At 39.6% G+C, this 18,040-nt stretch overlaps 1 protein-coding gene across 4 annotated transcripts in view; it reads left to right on the plus strand.

The window, feature by feature from the left end:
- ccser2b (coiled-coil serine-rich protein 2b) overlaps positions 1-18,040 on the plus strand; it is a 102,230-nt gene that overhangs the window by 57,949 nt on the left and 26,241 nt on the right. For all 4 annotated transcript variants that reach the window (XM_007260024.4, XM_007260025.4, XM_007260026.4 and 1 more), the window contains 4 exons: positions 910-1,021; positions 5,361-5,517; positions 10,334-10,414; positions 13,924-14,010. In XM_007260024.4, the coding sequence (XP_007260086.3) occupies positions 910-1,021; positions 5,361-5,517; positions 10,334-10,414; positions 13,924-14,010 (437 nt within the window). The remainder of the gene's footprint in view (positions 1-909; positions 1,022-5,360; positions 5,518-10,333; positions 10,415-13,923; positions 14,011-18,040) is intronic.

The raw sequence follows: 18,040 nt of genomic DNA on the forward strand, positions 1-18,040 counted from the left end.
TTCTGTTGCTTTATTAAACAACCCTTTGTTTATTGAGATACTGTACGTTATATTTTACCCTTTGGTAGGAAAATGTAACCTATTTACAATGTGCCTTACAGTCTGTAAGAGTGCTTCAAATGTTAATATCTACAACAATATTTTTGCCATTTTGTTCTGTATGTTTCCAGACAAAATAAATACATTCTAAGAAAAAAAAAAGGATTTATGCTTGGAAAACATTATTTTGTAGGTCTGTTAACTAAAAGATCTCAGTGTTGACCATCTCAGTGTTTCTATATCTATATTCATATTTTTGTGAAAATACACAGAATATATGGAAACTGGAAATATACATCAGAAAGTGGCAAAAATACACTTTGTGTAAAGAAAACCTGTTACAAACTGGCTGTTTCCCAGCTGAGCAGAGTAATGTTAGCTAAACAAACTTTGTTTGCCAAAAAAAATAGTTAATTTCTGTATAAATTTCCCTCCCACTTCCCTAGCACTTCTGAGGTTCATTTGTGATTGTAATAGCACTTGTGACTGGATTGCACTGCTGAAGTAAACCCATGATTAGAATAGCACTGCTGAGGCAAATTTAATGTGCTTTCTTGATATGTTTTCTGTGATATTAAAAGGTGTAAGTGTTTAAATGTAATTACTTTTTTCTTTAAAATATAATATTTAATTTATTTAGTGGTAAAAAAGTGGCAAAATGAATATAAATATAAAACTTAAAAAAAATGGAGATGGATAATCCACAAATTAGACAGAGCCAGTGGCAGGAGATGAGTTGCTCAACTGCACCATGCTGTTGGTGTTAACCCAGCAAAAATACACAAAAACGTCATGTATTTTATGAGTTTTCAGGCCCTGATGGTTTTCCTGTCATCCACACAGTCAGTAACCCTGTTCTAATTGTTGCAGATGTTGATGGAGTGTCCCATTATGACTGTTCAGAGAGTGGTTTCTGGCCGGGGCAGTGGAGGAGACGACAGCAACTCTGGGGTAGATCAGAACAGCTTAACAACAACAACAGGTCAGTGTTTGGAACGCCTGGACAAATGTGAAGTACCTACTCTTAAGATTGTTCATAATGTTCTATTCTTATTCACTGTGGAAAACTCTCTGGTTCTCTTTGGAAAAATAACATGGTTACTTGTACATCGACCATCCAAACCTTGGCCCGACATTGCGAAGTCCAAATTTGTTGGCTCAAATCATTCCTATAGAGATTACCTGTCCTTACTCTTCTAAGTTCTAAGTAGGTAGGATGCCCTCCCTTTGCAGCTGTGCAACATCATTTTGTGCTCTCCTCCAAGCATGTTAAGCCTCAGTTGTATTGCATTGGTGAAGGTGTGGGGAAAAAAAAGATGGAGAAGTTTCCTGTACCTTGAAGGTATTTGACTAGGCTTTAATGCAGGTTTGTGAGTTACTGTACTGTTAGGGGTACATATAATATAAAACACCAAGGCTTTAAATTAAGGCTTTGATTACTATTGGTTTTTACTTTGCCCCACAAAATTACACAATATATTATGAAATCAGACTTTATTATCAGAAAAAAAAAGCTGAAGAATATATAAGATACTTCACCATAACCATTGGTAAACCACAGTAATATAAAATAAACTGGTGGATCACCGTCACTGTGTACCATCTTCTGGTCTTATTGACAAGATTAGAATACATTAATTTACTCTCCTTTTGTCCCACCAGGTATGAGAGAGTCACAGTAGCCAATCAAAACCAGTAGAGAGGAGCAGCCATATGCATTATAAATTGCTGTTTAATTAAGGCAGATGACATTATGTCTGTAAAAAAAACCCACAAATAAATACAACAGTAATGGAAAAAATAAGACAAACAATCTCAGTTTGGAGCAGCTGACAAGATTTAGGACAGTTGGGGAAAAAAAGTTAGTCTGGATTCCTTTGTAGCATTTATTTTTTTAACTTCTACTTTTTTTGTGCATGGCTGGGTTATAATATAGGTCTATGACTTACTGTACTGTTAGAAGTACATATAATATATAAGACTAAGGCTTTAAATAAGTTTACTTTGTCCCACATAATTACACAGTATATAAAGAAACAGCTGAAAAGTGTAAACAATAGACCTTAAAAAGAGATACTTCAACTTTAACAGTGCTTCCTTTACAAAACTAGATATTTTAAATAGTTTCAATAAACACTATAAATTAACCTAAAATACTTCATGTTTAAGTATTTAAATTATTATTATTATCGAAGCCATAAGAGGCTTAAAATCAGCCACAATTCCCTACTTTCTCCAGTTAACAAATATATTCAGATTATCCTTCAAGCTACAGTATTAATATATTTTAAAAGCGCTGTAGTTGCTGCTCTATTTTACTGGGATAAAAACACTCATAAAGTAGAAACGGCAGCAGAAGCTGTTCTCATTTCTCTGCAGGCAGGACAGCACTAGACGAGTGTTTGACTTCAAGCGGCTGCGTGTTCTTCTTTGTCTGTGCTGTTCTACACAGCAGTCCACAGTGCCTCTAGTGGTATGGCGGTATGAGAGAAATGCATACTGGTTCTAGTTTCCCCTCTGGTATACCATATGAACCAGTGTTCCGCCCAGCCCTATTTGAAGTAAGCACTAAAGTTCACTTTTCCAGCATTGACGGCTTAATTTGATGGCAGAAACCTACCTATTTGAGGAAATTGATAATTGTAATATTGTATATTGGTTCACTACCAGAGGTGGAAAGTAACTAATTACATTTACTCACATTACTGTAATTGAGTAGATTTTATGAGTAATTTGTCATTTTTAAAGTAGTTTATAAAATAGGTAATTTTACTTTCACTCAAGTACGTTTTGACACAAGTAATTTACTTCACTACATTGGAAAATTCCCCATTACTGAGTAAAAAATAAAATGCTGGGAAAAAAAACGAATTGTCTGAAAAATTGTCTCAAACAAAAATTTTAGTTTTGTTCTCCATGGCAGCGCAGCTGAACTTCTCCATGCAGTGTTTGTTATGGTTAGCGGGAGAGACGCTGTGTAGCCTGGGGTCTGTGCGTGCAGCTCGGGGGAACTGGTGTTTAGTTATGCTACCCATCGATATGTGCTTCTTTACGGCACTGTGCATGCACCGACCAACAGTTTTTTTTTTGGATGTTTTCATGTTTTTCATAATAATTCCTTAAGTTTTTATTATGTATTATATTACATCTGCTTGGATTAAAAAAAACATGTAAATAGTAGTTAAAGCATAGCAATGGCAAGTTAAAAAATAACAATGACTATAAAAATTAAACTATAAAAATACGGTTTATAGTCACCTATAGGACCTTAACTTTTTAACTAAAGCAAAGAAAAAATGGATCACAGAAACCTACTAGAAACCACTTGTTCTTGAAAATGTTTTATGCGGTGGTCTGAACAAATACTGTCTGAAAGGTCCAAATTATTTAATTTTATATTTATTTAATTTATGATTTGTTGTACTTTTTTACATCAAAGAAAAAAAATTAACTATAACTTTTACTCAAAGTGCATTTTAAATCGAATACTTTTTTTTACTTTTACTCGAGTAGGTTTTAAGATGGGTACTTTCACTTTTACTTGAGTAGAATTTTAGCAAAGTAAAGGTACTTTTTCTTCATTACAATTTTTCAGTACTTTTTCCACGTCTGTTCACTACAGTAAGGTAACTCCTGCTCCTACATACAGCCAAAGTAGCAAGCAGTCTTATTCGACTTTTGCTTCAATCCTGTTCGAGACGGTGCGGCAGGACCTTCTTCCTATCATTGCTCAGGCTGTGAAGTTTGACTCTCGGCTGTCGTCTGAATCTCGTTGGGTCACGGAAGCTCCCTGCAGCGCTCTGTGGGCCTTCGCTTTGGCCCGGCCTTCTGTTCCGTCTCCGTCTCTAAGCGACAAGACGTGTCCTCTATTCTTCTCCACGCATCTCCAGTCTCAGAAAACTCGATACGAGCTGACTGACCCCTGCGGGAGCTTTCCAATCCCTCACTGCTTTCGCCCACCATCACCTCCCTCAACACACCATCACCTCTCGCGTCACACTCTTCCGCCTCCGTGAGCAGCCGCAGCCCCGTGGGCCTGTCACACTGCACTTTCATCTCTGTTCCGTCCGACCCACCGAATCGGTGCCCCCTTTTGTAGGGAACAACGTGAGCGCGTGACGGAGAGACCCTGAAGTGATCAGGAGGCCGTGTGGGTGAAATATACCTGTGTGCAACATTCACTGAAATCACTGAACAGTCACTGAAATACATTTTTGGAGTTTGAATTCATTTTTTTTTACTTCTGTTCACACATCTCCTCAGTAATAAACTGTTTATATAGCTCTGGAAAAAAAGTTTCTGGATCAGTTTCTCTGATTTCGCTATTTATAGGTATATGTTTGAGTAAAATGAACATTGTTGTTTTATTCTATAAACTACAGACAACATTTCTCCTAAACTCCCAAATAAAAATATTGTAATTTAAAGCATTTATTTGCTGAAACTGAGAAATGGCTGAAATAACAAAAAAGATGCAGCTTTCAGACCTCAAATAATGCAAAGAAAACAAGTTCATATTCATAAAGTTTTAAGAGTTCAGAAATCAATATTTGGTGGAAGAACCCTGGTTTTTAATCACAGTTTTCATGTATCTTGGCATGTTCTGCTCCACCAGTCTTACACACTGCTTTTGGATAACTTTATGCCACTCCTGGTGCGACAATTTAAGCAGTTCAGCTTGATTTGATTATATTTTTCTTGATTATATTTTTAAAATTTTTTGATTTTTGGTAAAATCAAAGAAACTTATAAGCTGTATATATTTTGAAATATCAAGATAAGAACTTAGGTTTTGAAAGTTTTTATTAATTGTGATGCATTTTGTGAAAATAATGATTACATTTTTAATGAAGTTTTAAGAAAAATTATATTTTGCACAAATTTAGACTAGTTTTTTCAGAAAATTTGCATTTTTTTTCTCAGTTTTCAGTTGCACTGAACATTGTGAATTATGATCAGAATAATTACTAATTGTTTTGAGATTTTTTATATATTTAGTTAAAATATTGAACTTTTTATGGGTTAAATAATTTTGCCAAACCATTGATTTTTCGTTGAAACTATGTCCGTTTTTTTACCGTCCGTTTTTTTAACGTTTTTCCAATTCCAAATTCATGACTGATAGTTTAAATAATTAATTTGTCCTATATTTTTGTTTGATATTTCAATTTAAAATGATTATTACTGAATTAATGGTTAAGTGTAGCTTCAGACTGAACTTTGATGCTGTGTGTAAAGTTGAGTTCTACTTCAGCATGTCCTCCTCTCTGTCCTTCTCTGTCTCCCCCTCTCCCTCTCTTTTCTGTCTGTCTGCTCTGCAGAGCTGCTGTTCTGCCGTCGTTTGACGACTGTCACCTGAAGGGCCTGGGGAGGCGAGGGCCAGGACACGGTTCTTTGGATGAGCTGATGCTGAAGCACATGGCCCAGGACTGCTCATCCGTCAAGGAACAGCTGCTACAGCTGAGGAGACTGCTGCAGGTCACAAACACTTACACACACACACACACACACAGTGCACCACTCACACCTGCTATTAAACCAAGATTAAATTCTTTGTTTTTAGGACCTAATCATGTTGTTAAACTTGGTTATATTTTATTTAAAAAAATATAGGTTGTGTAATGACCCTCTATTTGAAATGAGGTTATCAAAAAAGATAATTACATTATCCTGCCTATTTTTTATATTTTTATATTTATTATAATTGCAATATGTTAGGTAATACACTTAAAAATATCTTGTTTTATAAACTGCATTTAATTCCATATAGAAATGCTAGAACTTGAAAAATTAGTCTATTAAAACAGGGATTATGGTTGTGAATTTGAATAAATATGTCTGATTGCTATTAATTATCATTGCTATGGGAACACAGTAAAGCTGCAATAATTTCTGAGCACTTAAATCTGTTTAAACTACACATTCAGTGTTTTTTCAGCAACCTATTTGCCCACAGATGGCAGAAATTGTCTGGTGGGGACATACTTGCTGAAAAATGCCTGTTAGAAGCCCTGCCGTGAGATTCAACACGTGGCTGTGAGACTCCCTACACATATCCCTGAGCTTCCAGGGGTGACAGACTATGGGATGCAATGGCTTCTCAGATTATCACAATATCAGTTTGGGGCCCTTTGTTGCTCTACAGCAAACGCAAGACTGAATCTGTCACTATTGTCGAATCCCCAACAGAACCTGGTTAACTGATTAAGACAATATGGTTTCAGTCCGTAGCAGTTCTGTTTTTTTTCCTTTTTTCTTTTCATTACAACACCACTGCAAACAAAGACAATTTGAGCAGTTTGTTGAAACGACCATCATCTATCAGATACGCTTCTCTTAGTCCAATGGTGTACCCCTCTCAAAATCTGTCCACAGAGGCATGTCTAGCCATCAAACGTCTTTCACCAAGAGGTGCACTGCCCATATGTTGCCTCTGAGAGCTTTTGTAACTGGCATGAGCGAGGAACTAATCAGAGCACACCTGTAACCATGTCGTTGGCTTGCTTGACCTCTAGTCCAGGTTGTGCGTTGGTGCGTCTGAACTGTTTGATCACTTAAGTTACTGGATGGGGATATTGATGAAGCCCCATCTGTGACCGCAGTCTGGCATGCTGTGTCATCTTTGTATCATCCTCTGCTGAGGGTGCACCGTTCGTTGTTTGCGCCGCTGTGTGTGACTAATACATACCAGCCTGTTCCGTCAGTAAGATCGATTTGTGCCGTTCTTACTGACTGCACCAACCTCGGTAATTTTAGGATTCTGCCCCAGACGGTCTTTATAGCAGCAGGGAAAGAGCAGGCCTTAAGAAACTTTTGTTAAACACGCCCACCACGTACAGGAGAGCACAGTCTGCTTGGATGGTAATGGTATGCCCCTCACGGCCTGCACAAAGACGACACAGCAGGACCTCCGGCGCAGGCCAGAGGCCCAGAGACCATTGAGAATAACTGAGGGATGGTGGGGGAGTGGAGGAGCTTGGTGGGTCAGACCTGCTGGATCTTGCCTTCTCTGACAAGAACCTAAGCATCTTTTGAAAGTTTTCAAAAGCTTCGACTACTGTGATATTAATGCTAGATGGAGATGGGGAGATGTGATAAGCCTGCAAAGGGTAGGGCGAGCAAACCTGCAGAATAACCAAGTTGTTTGGAATTATTTAATAAACAGAATTAAAGGATAATGTTGCTGCCAGTTCATACAAAAATCATGGATGATCGTAACAGGCAGAATGTGACCTACACACCTACTGTTTGCTAAATAGAAAATCTCTTTCTGGTGGAGCAGAACCAGACTTCATCAAAACTGGCCAGACCTCCAAGCGAAGTGTTCCTCGGGTGAAATCAATCACCTCGTGGAATTTAATGCTGCAGTTGATGATTAAAATCTAACGAATGTGATGGAAAGTGGGGCTTTAATTACCGCCAAGCGCTTCTTGTACACGTTTTTCCTCAGGCGTTCCTCAGACAGCCAGAGACTCCACTCCACACCAAACACCTTAATTATGCAATTGACCTTTAGTCTTCTTGGAAGAATAAACATGACAAGACGGAGACAGAGCTACACCACGTTTCGGCTGCCTGTTGTTGTGATTTATTATAGATTCTTTGAGTCTTGCCTAATTCCCCCAGGTTGTGTCCTGCAAGCCTTTACTCAGAGTTGCAAAACTTCTGAACGCTATTCCATTCCTCGTTCTCTGCTTTGCCATTCAATTTTATGCTCATCTATTTTGCACCCGAAATTGACGTCTCCAGACTTGTCAATAGTGCTTGTCAATTCCTCGCATTCACATGTGCCTTCAGCGCATAATGCAGCTTTTTAGGATTCATGAGGCCTTGTAAAAGTCTCATTCCCGCCGCCGTGCTCTGAGCCGCCGCTGCTTTTCAGCAAGGTGCAAATCATATCGACTCTTCAGCCTGGATGAATGCCGCCATATGCTCAGCAATAACTGGCACAATTTTCAAACAAGACACACAAAGCATCATCCTCCTCCGTTATGCCTTTTTTTTTGGCTCTGAAAATGTCAATATTAATGTCTGAGGCCACTGATTTCCTTACAAACCCAAGGCTGTGTGGGACAGAGAATGGAGGCTACATGCTAATCTGTCTTTGTTTGTTAATAGTCAAATTCATAGACTTGATAAATAATTGAGGAGCTGAAGCTATAGTATATGATTACAAAAGGACTTCAGCAGAGATGTTTATTGTGCAGTACAAGGTGTGTATTTAGGAAATCTCTTGTCAAGTGTGTGCTCGAAAGGTATCGATCCAGAAAGCACCAAAAACAGAAGCTTTTTAAGGTTTTGCTAAGTATTTTGGAGATCCAACTTATCTCTGGTCATCACTGCTGTGGCGAATGGTCTTTGGCGTGACCAGATCATTCCCTGGTTGACAAATGTCTCGTGCCATAGTCTATGTTAAAATAAACCATCTTCTTTAATCAACAGCCTCTGTATGGGCCTGAGGTTGGGAATACTATCTGATTCGCATTCATTCTGGTTTGATGAATGGCCTCCGGAGTGGCTTACGGTTGCAAATACTGGTCTTTGGTGTTGGCCTTGTCAATAGCAGCAGTTCCCAGATCAGTCCCAGGTTGACAAATGCTCTATTCATTAAGTAGCCTGAGGTTTGAAATATTAGACCTGCTTTCTGGAGTGGCCTAAGTTAGGGAATACTGGTCTTTGATGTGGCCTTGGCAGTAGTAGCAGATTCTAGCTCAGTCCTGAGTAAGAAATGCTTTATGCATTCAGTAGCCAGGGAATGGAAATAATAGACCTGCTGTGATGGGAATGGGTTGGGAATACCCCCTGATCTTGGATCAGTTCTGCTTTGTTGAACAAGAGTTCATCAAGAGTGGCCTAAGGTTGGGAATACTAACAGATATAATAAGATCAGACACAGATCAGACTCGTAGGCTTCCCCAGAGGAGGGTAGAAAGATAGAAGCATAGAAGGCTCAGGCAATGGATTGGTCCTTATCTATTGCTTATCTGATTTGACCTTGTCTTGTATTTATGAGCTTGTATAAATCTATAAGAATGATTTACCACAAATTCACTGCTTCATTTCTCAGTGTGTGATAGTGTGTGATGTCCTAGGATAGCTTTGTTCTATAGGTTTACGCCACAAGTTAGTTGGCAGTACATTTTTAAACAGGTTGTCTTATTTGTTATCCCTTGGCAGACACATCTCACTGTCTCACCCCTCACCTCCTCATCCTCTAACACTCCCTTGTTCCTTTTGGGCTGAGGCTAAAGAAGCTGTCTTGAAATTACCTCCAGTTTTCTGACAGCTAGATGAAAGACAGTGCTCAATGGAGCTGAAATACCCGCCATCCTCTGAAAGGGCAGCGTTTTCATCAAAAGGTGGTGTGAAATAAATAATTTTACCGCATAGCCGCTCTTAGAAACGAAAAGTTCAGCGATGAGCGAGCTGGCAGTGTTATTCACTTTGTTACCATCTGTTATGTATACCTCTCTTAACATTGCCATTCACCTCACCACCACCCACTCACTCACTAAATGTACAGACCCACTCTGGCCTCTCTGAAGCCTCCTATAGAAGCCTCTCTGATGCTCGTAATGTATGTTTCATTAAATGGCCCCAAGCAAGGGTTCTTTATGCAACACGAGCATGGTCTGTCACGTTGGATCCGAGCCCTCCTTCCAGCCATTCTGGATCATTCTGTCCCCGAGCTCTCACTCACGAGATGGATGGTGTGTTCCCCCTTCCCCTCACCCACCACCACCAACACAAAAAAAAAATAGGGCCTCTCAATCGCCTCATCAGCATTCTGCGCAGGCAGCCGCTTCCTTCATCGCCAGCTCTTGGGTCAGTTACTTATTGTGTGTCATGATGGATCTGATTAGGACCGGAGACTTTGCGAAGCCCTGAATACTGATTCTGGATCGGTTATGCATGGCCGTGCTCCTCTTTAAGGTGTGCCCAGCGCTGGCTGATGTTCCCGCTCACCAGGCCAGATTAATTCCTTCGTTAAGCAGCGAGCGCACTCCATCGGTGAAGAGTCGACTCTTTATTTGCATGTCATAATTAAGCCGGTAGCTTTACTGTGTTGTTCCCTGCGCCATTAATTTCCATTTTGTTATTTAGCTCCCTTATTGTGCTATAAACAAAGGCAGGAGAAGGCATTTGCTTTCATTATGACCCGGGTGAGTGTTGTTGTGGGTTAGAAGAGGAGGGCTTGGGGGGGAGGTTTGTCCCCAGGGTGAGCCACTGTGTGGTATTAGACAGGCCCAGCTAATTTACAGGCGTGCTTGTTTGTGTGTTCTTGCCTTCGCAGATTGAAGAGGATGGATCAGTTGACGAGTCCTTGGAGTTGGACTCAAGTCTGTCTTCGGAAGAAACAAACTGCCAACAACAGGTAAGACGCGAGACGATGAAGCTAGTTCTTGCTTTGTATCTTTGTATCGTTGTTTAAATAAATCATTTTCTACTCTACACTGGATTAAAAATAAGCCAAAGTCAAAACAAACCTTGGTGTCATGCCAGGGCAAATATTTCTGCAAATGTTTCTTTCTTCGCTCTGAGAATATCAACTCATTCAGTATAACTTGGTTGGAAAATATGATTAAACTCCCACTACGTTCCCAGATCGAAGGAGCACGAAAACTGAGCTCAGGCCACATGCCCTTTACTTCCCCTTATGACGGCAATTCATTCTTGCTTATATATATATATATAAATATATATATATATATTTTTTTTCCTCATCAATTAATAAAGCCCTTTTCATTAGGGCTGCCCTGCTTATCGCCACTCGTGCCCTTGGGTTTTATTCTGCAATCTGCGCAGCGCACTCTGGAGAATAGAATAGCAAGGCAGATAAAGCTGCATCACTCAAGCAAAACTCGCCTTATTCTAAAGCTGCTTCAAATGCAAAGGATTCTCGGTACCAGCACTAACAGACTGAGAGAAGCTTTATGGAGACCGTTTAGAATGGAGATTCTTTCTGTTGATTCTTGTGTATGATCTGGAGTTGTGGATTGTGGTGTCCATCATCAGCTACCATGGATACCTTTGATTGGTTCAGTAATATAGAGTGGCAGAAGATCTACAGCATGTTACATAATCAAAAAGACTAGCACTGTATACAGTAAAGTAACAATTTCCAATAACTGATTTGCTTCTGAGAGCTCCTCCTGACTGTAACTGCTTCTTTAAAACCATCTCATTAATGCTGGAACCAACCAACCAACTGCTGACTTTGATTAAAATTAGATTAGTGCTTATTCTAAGACCTTTTCCTAGACCTTTTCCTATACTTTATACCACCTGATTGTGTGCGAGACCTCCCATTGGTTGCAATTGGTTCTAAAAACCACCTATTGTTTCAGCCACCTCTTCCCAACTGTGATTGGTTGGTTCTAATCACATTCGCAGTAATACTTATGGCTCCCCTTGACTGTGATTGGTCATCCAAGTAACTCCTCTGCTTATTTTAAGTCTCTTATCGTAATTGGTCCTTATTATCATCTGATTAATTCTGAGACCTCCCCCTGACTGTGATTGGTTTTAGTAACTTTTTTTTTTTTTTTTTTTAGTAATTCTGAGACCTCCCCCTAACTCCATGTGCCAGCTGTTGGTTTAAATTACCATGTTACTTGTTGACTGTAATTAGTCATCCAAGTAACCACTTTGCTTATTTTGAGACCTCTTCCTGGTTGTGATTGGCCAAAATTACCATCTTATTGATTTTGAGACCTCCCCTTGGCTGTGATTGGTCCTAATTACCATCTCATTAAATCTTAGACCTTCCCCTGGCTGTGATTGGTCCTATTTACCATCTTATTGATTCTGAGACCTCCTCCTTGCTGTGATTGATCTAAAATATCATCCCATTAGTTATAAGACCTCCCCTCTGACTGTGATTGGTCTAAACTACCATCTCATTCATTGTGAGGTATACACCTGACCACTTATCCTAATTCCTGCTTCTTTGATAGAGACCCCTGACTGTGACTGGTCCAAATTAGCATCTCATTTGTTGCAAGATCTTCTAATTGCTCTTGTTTACAAATACATTATAATTTATGCTGTCACTTCCCCTAAATGCTGTTGACCCAGATTGATTCTGATGCCTCCCTTGGCTGCGATTGGTCCATGTTTTCACATGTTCTTTCATTCTTGTTCATTATTTCAGCTTGAAGACCTCCATTGCGCGTTACATTTTTTTGAATGAGCGCGTTTAGGCTAAAATTCTAGTGCTTTGATTTCAGCACCTGTAGTCCTGTGATCTGTGACAGTTGAGGCATTGTCCTGTTTTGTGGATTATTTTCTTTTCCCAATCTGTTTCCTGACAAAACATGTTTATTTTTCTCTCTGCCTCATTTGCAGTGTGTTTCCGTCTCTCGCTTGTTTCCTCTTTGGCCATGATAGCGGCCTTTCTATTTATCTCCATCTGAGGGGCATCATGGCACTATTTGTGCTTGCAGTTTGTGACTGTTAGGCCCGGTGGGTTCTTTTGTCCTGTAGCAGTGCTGTATGGCTCATACAAGCTGCTTTTTTTATTATTCCTCTAAGAAAAAACGTAGCTTTACTTTTAACAGTTACAGAGTTTTCTGTGTCTTTGTCTTGTTACTATGATGAATGTGTAAATATTCTGTGTATGTGCAGTAACATGGACTGTAAAGAGTTTATTGTCATGTGCACAGTAAGAAACAAGTTAACTAGTACAATGAAAAAGCTGTTAACCAATTAATTATCTGCTAAAAATCACACTTTTTTTAATATAGGGTGTTTTTTTTTTTTTTTTTTTTTTTTTTTTTACATTTTAGTTTATTTGTTTTCCTGCCCTGCAAGTTTACTGCAAAATGTAAAAAATAAATTGTACACTGGATTTTGTACTATTTCCAGTTACTGAATGGACCTGAAGAGCATAAATGGCACAAATAAAGAGAATAAAATGGGGGTGTACTAAAAGTTTGCAGTAGATAAAATTTACATTTTTAACACAATTTTAATGTGTATTAACTAGCGCAGGGCAATATATTATAAATCTCTATATGTTCAAAACTGTTTAATACAAGATACATAACATAATAACAGTATAGTCTTGTGCAAATTATAGGTTTATAAATGGTTTACAATTAGTTTATTAATGGTTACTAATTAGGTTGTAAAGTCCTTAAAAATCATTAATAATCAGTTAAAACACATACGTAGAAAGGGCAACAATGATCTGTTGTTTGTCAAATAGTGAACCCACAGCCATCTATATTGTTGCCCTTTCTACGTATGTGTTATAACTGATTAATTATGATTTTTAAGGCATTTACAACCTAATTAGTAACCGTTAATAAACTAATTTCAAACCATTTATAAACCCTTTATAAAGGTAGTCTTATTTTAAAGTGGGACAGAAAAAGTTAAATTCCACAAAGAGTGCAGTTATCTCATGTTTATTGTTGAAAATGTATATTATTTAGACACACTTATGGGTATCTTGGAACTTGGCAATATATCAATACTGTATCGTATTGTTATTAGTTTTTTTACAATATAGATAATATGCCTTAATAAGCATACCATTGGCTGTCGTCACTGACTAAACTGCAGATTTAATTACAGAGTATAATTTGCCACTCCTGTGTAAAAAATTGATAGATACTTTGTATCTTAAAGTTGTCTTTAAATATTGTTATAATATTACGTACTGTACATCAAAGGCAGTGACTGTTCATATCGATATTGCCTTCTCTTAAGCATATCAAGATTTTTATTCGTATTGCTCAGCTTTAGTAGTATCTAGTGTGTGTATATTACATCATATTTTCGATTATTTGGCATGCAGTTTTAGCTAATATAGCTTCGACACAGTTCTTGATGTTCTAGTTTTAAATGGGGTTAATCTTGTACTTGTTTCTATTCCAGGTGGAGGAGCTCCTGAAGGAGGTGCAGAACCTTAGAGAAGAACTAAGGGAGAAGGAGAGGCTAATTAGTAAGCTCAGTCAGCAGATGGTATGTATGTCTTTTTCTATTTTTCCTGTGTCTTAGGCTAGGTTCAATCCTGTCTGGTTTAAATTGATTAAAATTAACCCTGCTGTGATTGCTCAGTGGAGTTGACTTGTACTGTACCCAAGCATGCTTCCCCCACCCCTCACGTTTCTCCCCCCGACCCGCTATCTAAAACAGATTAAATATAAAATGTGTTTAGTTATATTGAAGTAAAGTAATCCTGGATATAATGGGGTGATTCTGGATCGTGGGCAAAATTCTATCTCATGCGTAGTCCTGCGTCTTTGGCTCAGTTCTCAGACTTAGTTCTGAATCTCAGGTTCGGTACTGGATTACAGGTTCTCTACTGGATCTCTGTCTCAGTCCTGGATCACAGGTTCTCTACTGGATCTCTGGTCAGTCATAGGTCACAGATGATGTACTTGATCGCTGGTTCTGTTCTGGATTTCATGCACAGTGCAGCATTACAGGTGCAGTCTTGGAATCTCAAGGGCAGTGCTGGATTTCATGTGCAGTCTTGAATATCTTGCTCAGTCCTGGGTCTCTGGCTCAGTCCTGGGTCTCTGGCTCAGTCCTGGGTCTCTGGCTCAGTCCTGGGTCTCTGGCTCAGTCCTGGATTTCTGGCTTAGTCCTGGATCTCATGCACAGTGCTGAATTGCAGGTGCATTTCTGGATCTCATGTATAGTCCTGAAACCCAAATGCTCGGCCCTGGATCTCTGGCTTAGTCCTGGATCTCTGGCTTAGTCATGGATCTCTGGCTTAGTCATGGATCTCTGGCTTAGTCATGGATCTCTGGTTCATCCTGGATCTCTGGCTCAGTCCTGGATCTCTGGCTCAGTCCTGGATCTCTGGCTCAGTCCTGGATCTCTGGCTCAGTCCTGGATCTCTGGTTCATCCTGGATCTCGGGTTCATCCTGGATCTCTGGTTCATCATGAATCTCTGGCTCCGTCCTGGATCTCTGGCTCGGTTCTGGATCTCTGGCTCCTGGTTATCTGCTTTAGTCGTGCACAGTGCTGAATTACAGGTTCAGTTATGGATCTCATGTACAGTCCTGAATCCTAAAGACAGTGCTGGATTGTTGCACAGTCCTGGATCTCTGGCTCAGTCCTGGATCTCAAGGACACTTCTGGATCTCTGGCTCAGTACCTGATGTCAGAAACACTTCTGGACCTCTGGCATAGTCCTGCATCTTAGTCTCAGTCCTGGATCTCAGGGGCACTCCTGGATCACAGATTCAGTCTTAGATCTTGTTTTTTTTTTCTGGATCACAGGTTCAGTCTTAGATCTTAAAGGCACTTCTGAATCACAGCACTTTAACTGCAGGTTCTTTTCCTGAACTTGACTCACACGAAAGAGCACTGCTAATGAAGCACTCAGACCCAATGAGAGACCCCCCACTGTTCTCGTGGGCTTGCAGTGCTCATTTTCAGCAGCTCTGACAGTGCAGCAGGTAATGACTCTGTCCGGCCCTGCAGTGCTCACACGCGCCAAGCTTTGATCTCAGCTGCTGAGTGATAAGCTTCGTTTGAGCTCCGCTTCATTTGATATTACAGTATTTTACCACTCCCTCTACTAAATTTCCTGGCTGAGCTGATAATGTTGAAACTGCGTATAACCTACTAATATCTCACACCTCGAAGAAATTACTTTCTGCAAATCCTGTGGACACTTAATCACCTGCCTACAAGTGACAGGGATTCTATCGTTGTAAGTGTGTTGGTTGTGACAGGTGGAATTTAAACAGAACTAATTCTGTTAAAACTTACTGTACAAAAAAGGAATCAGTCCAAGTGATGCCACAGCCATCCGTAAGTCTGGGAATTCCAGAGTACACAACTTACCTTATATCTGTTGCTCTCCCTAATGATTAGCTTTCTGTTAACTGATGTAACAGAATTAGCAGTTAGCATTTTACTCCACAAGTCTTGCTCTCTGGTGGTACTGCAGTAGAGGCAGATTTAAATGATGATGTGCAGCTTAACGTGTCTCAGAGGAAGGCCATGCTAGTCTTTATACTCCCAGCATAATACATATAGACATCATATTATGTACAGTAGGGGATTACTAGCTAGTTGTAAAAGACCAAATTGCTCTTAAAATCAGAGAAAAAAAAGTCTTTCTCTTCTACACTTTTCCTTGGAGCTACATCAGGGGGCTCTACCTGTGAAGGGCCTCATTGCAGAGCTGCATCAGTGACATCTAGCACATGAATGCCTGTGCAATGTAACATGCACTCAGTTCCCCTCTGTGCACTTTCTTTGGAGCTGCATCAGGAGGACTATTGCTTTAAAACACCTGGTAAGACCTCTGTGTGAAGCGGCAGCTGGGGTCTCTGGAGTTTCCTTTCATTCATGGTTCCTTGAAGCTGCATCAGGAGACACTTTGCTTTAAAACACCTGCTAGACCTCTTCGCAGAGCTGCGTCAGAGGCCTCAGGGGTTGTAGGAAGCTGTAGGGTTTTTGTGTCAGGGGTGCACAGTAATGCCTGTGGAACATAACACACACGCACACACACACATGCACTAGGTTGTCATCTGTGCACTTTTCCTTGGAGCTGCATCAGAGGCCCATCGCCTTTGAAACACCAGGGGAAGGCCCCAGTGTGGAGCTGCATCTGAGCCCTCTGGAGTTTCAACTGTAGTGTCATGTAGTGATATGTTGCAGGGTGAATGTTAACGCCTGTAGAATTTGTAACACACATTTGCGGACACACACACACACACGTGTATGTGTCGCATCAAACTTTCTCAGTTTCTTTCAGTAAACTCGTCCTTGGGGCTTCATCAGGAGACACTTTGCTTTAAAACATCTGCTAAGACCCCAGTACAGAGCTGCATCTGGGGCCTGTGGAGTTTAAGCTGTAGGGTGTGTGTGTGTGTGTGTGTGTGTCAGTGGTGCACACTAATGCTTACAGGATACAGAATGCATCACACACACACACACATACATGGTTATCTACAGTGCACTTTTTCTCAAAAAGCCCTTTAGCTTTACAATACCTGGGGAAGGCCTCAGTGCGGAGCTGCATCTGGGACCTCTGGAGTGTCAGCTGTAGTGTTTATTGTGTGGCAGCCTGAACAGTAATGCCTGTGGGATTACACACACACACCCACACACACACTATGATTCCCCCTTCTCCTCCCCGTCTCTCTGATCTTGAGTGTCTCTCATCTCCTGGATCTCGGCTAATCAAACTGAATAAAATCTCCCAGTCTTGCATAAAAGGCAGAGTGTCACCACTGTCGTATTGATTAAGCCGGCTCTGCTCCTCTTTAATGAATTCATTTGTTTCTGTACACTTATTTACTTCTTCTTCTTTTTCAGAACTTATATCACAAAAAAACAAGCTGTGCTGATTGACGTTGCACATAAACTTTGTTAGATTTAAAAACACACTGTTTACTCCCCTGCAGCCATACAGTCTATGTATAGACACTGAACAGGAAAAACTGTCTATTATGATGTCACTGTTTGATGACATTTTACAATGAGGATACATTAATTAACAATACCTTTGACTACATTGCAAGGTCTCAACTAATTAGTTAAAACCTGACTAATCATTACTAATTTTTAACTTTAATGTCTCAGTTCATTATTATTTACAACAATTATTTCTTAAGCATGAACATTTAGTAGCATTTACTAATGTCTTAATTAGTTGGGACTAGGGTTGAGCGATATAGATCAAAACTAATATCTCAATATTTTTAAGCTGAATGGCGAAATGCAAAGATATCTAATATCTTTTTTTTTTTTAGGTAATAACAAATAGACACAAATTCCAAATTTGTGAGATACGTGAGATATATTCTAGTGATAGAAAGACCAGTCGGCTGTGTATCGGTATTGACAAACTGGGACTCTCTTGAGCTAATTGGAATGCAACATATCTATATTAATATAAACGATATTGTCTATATCTTATATTTTGTATGAAAATAAAGCAAAATTCCCTTAAAAAACCTCCATATATCGCACAGCAATTTGTATTACTGTCGTAAATACTGTTATTTGTGACCATTATTGTAA

The sequence above is a fragment of the Astyanax mexicanus genome, chromosome 15 (genome assembly GCF_023375975.1).
Source record: "Astyanax mexicanus isolate ESR-SI-001 chromosome 15, AstMex3_surface, whole genome shotgun sequence".
NCBI classification, from domain to species: domain Eukaryota; kingdom Metazoa; phylum Chordata; class Actinopteri; order Characiformes; family Acestrorhamphidae; genus Astyanax; species Astyanax mexicanus.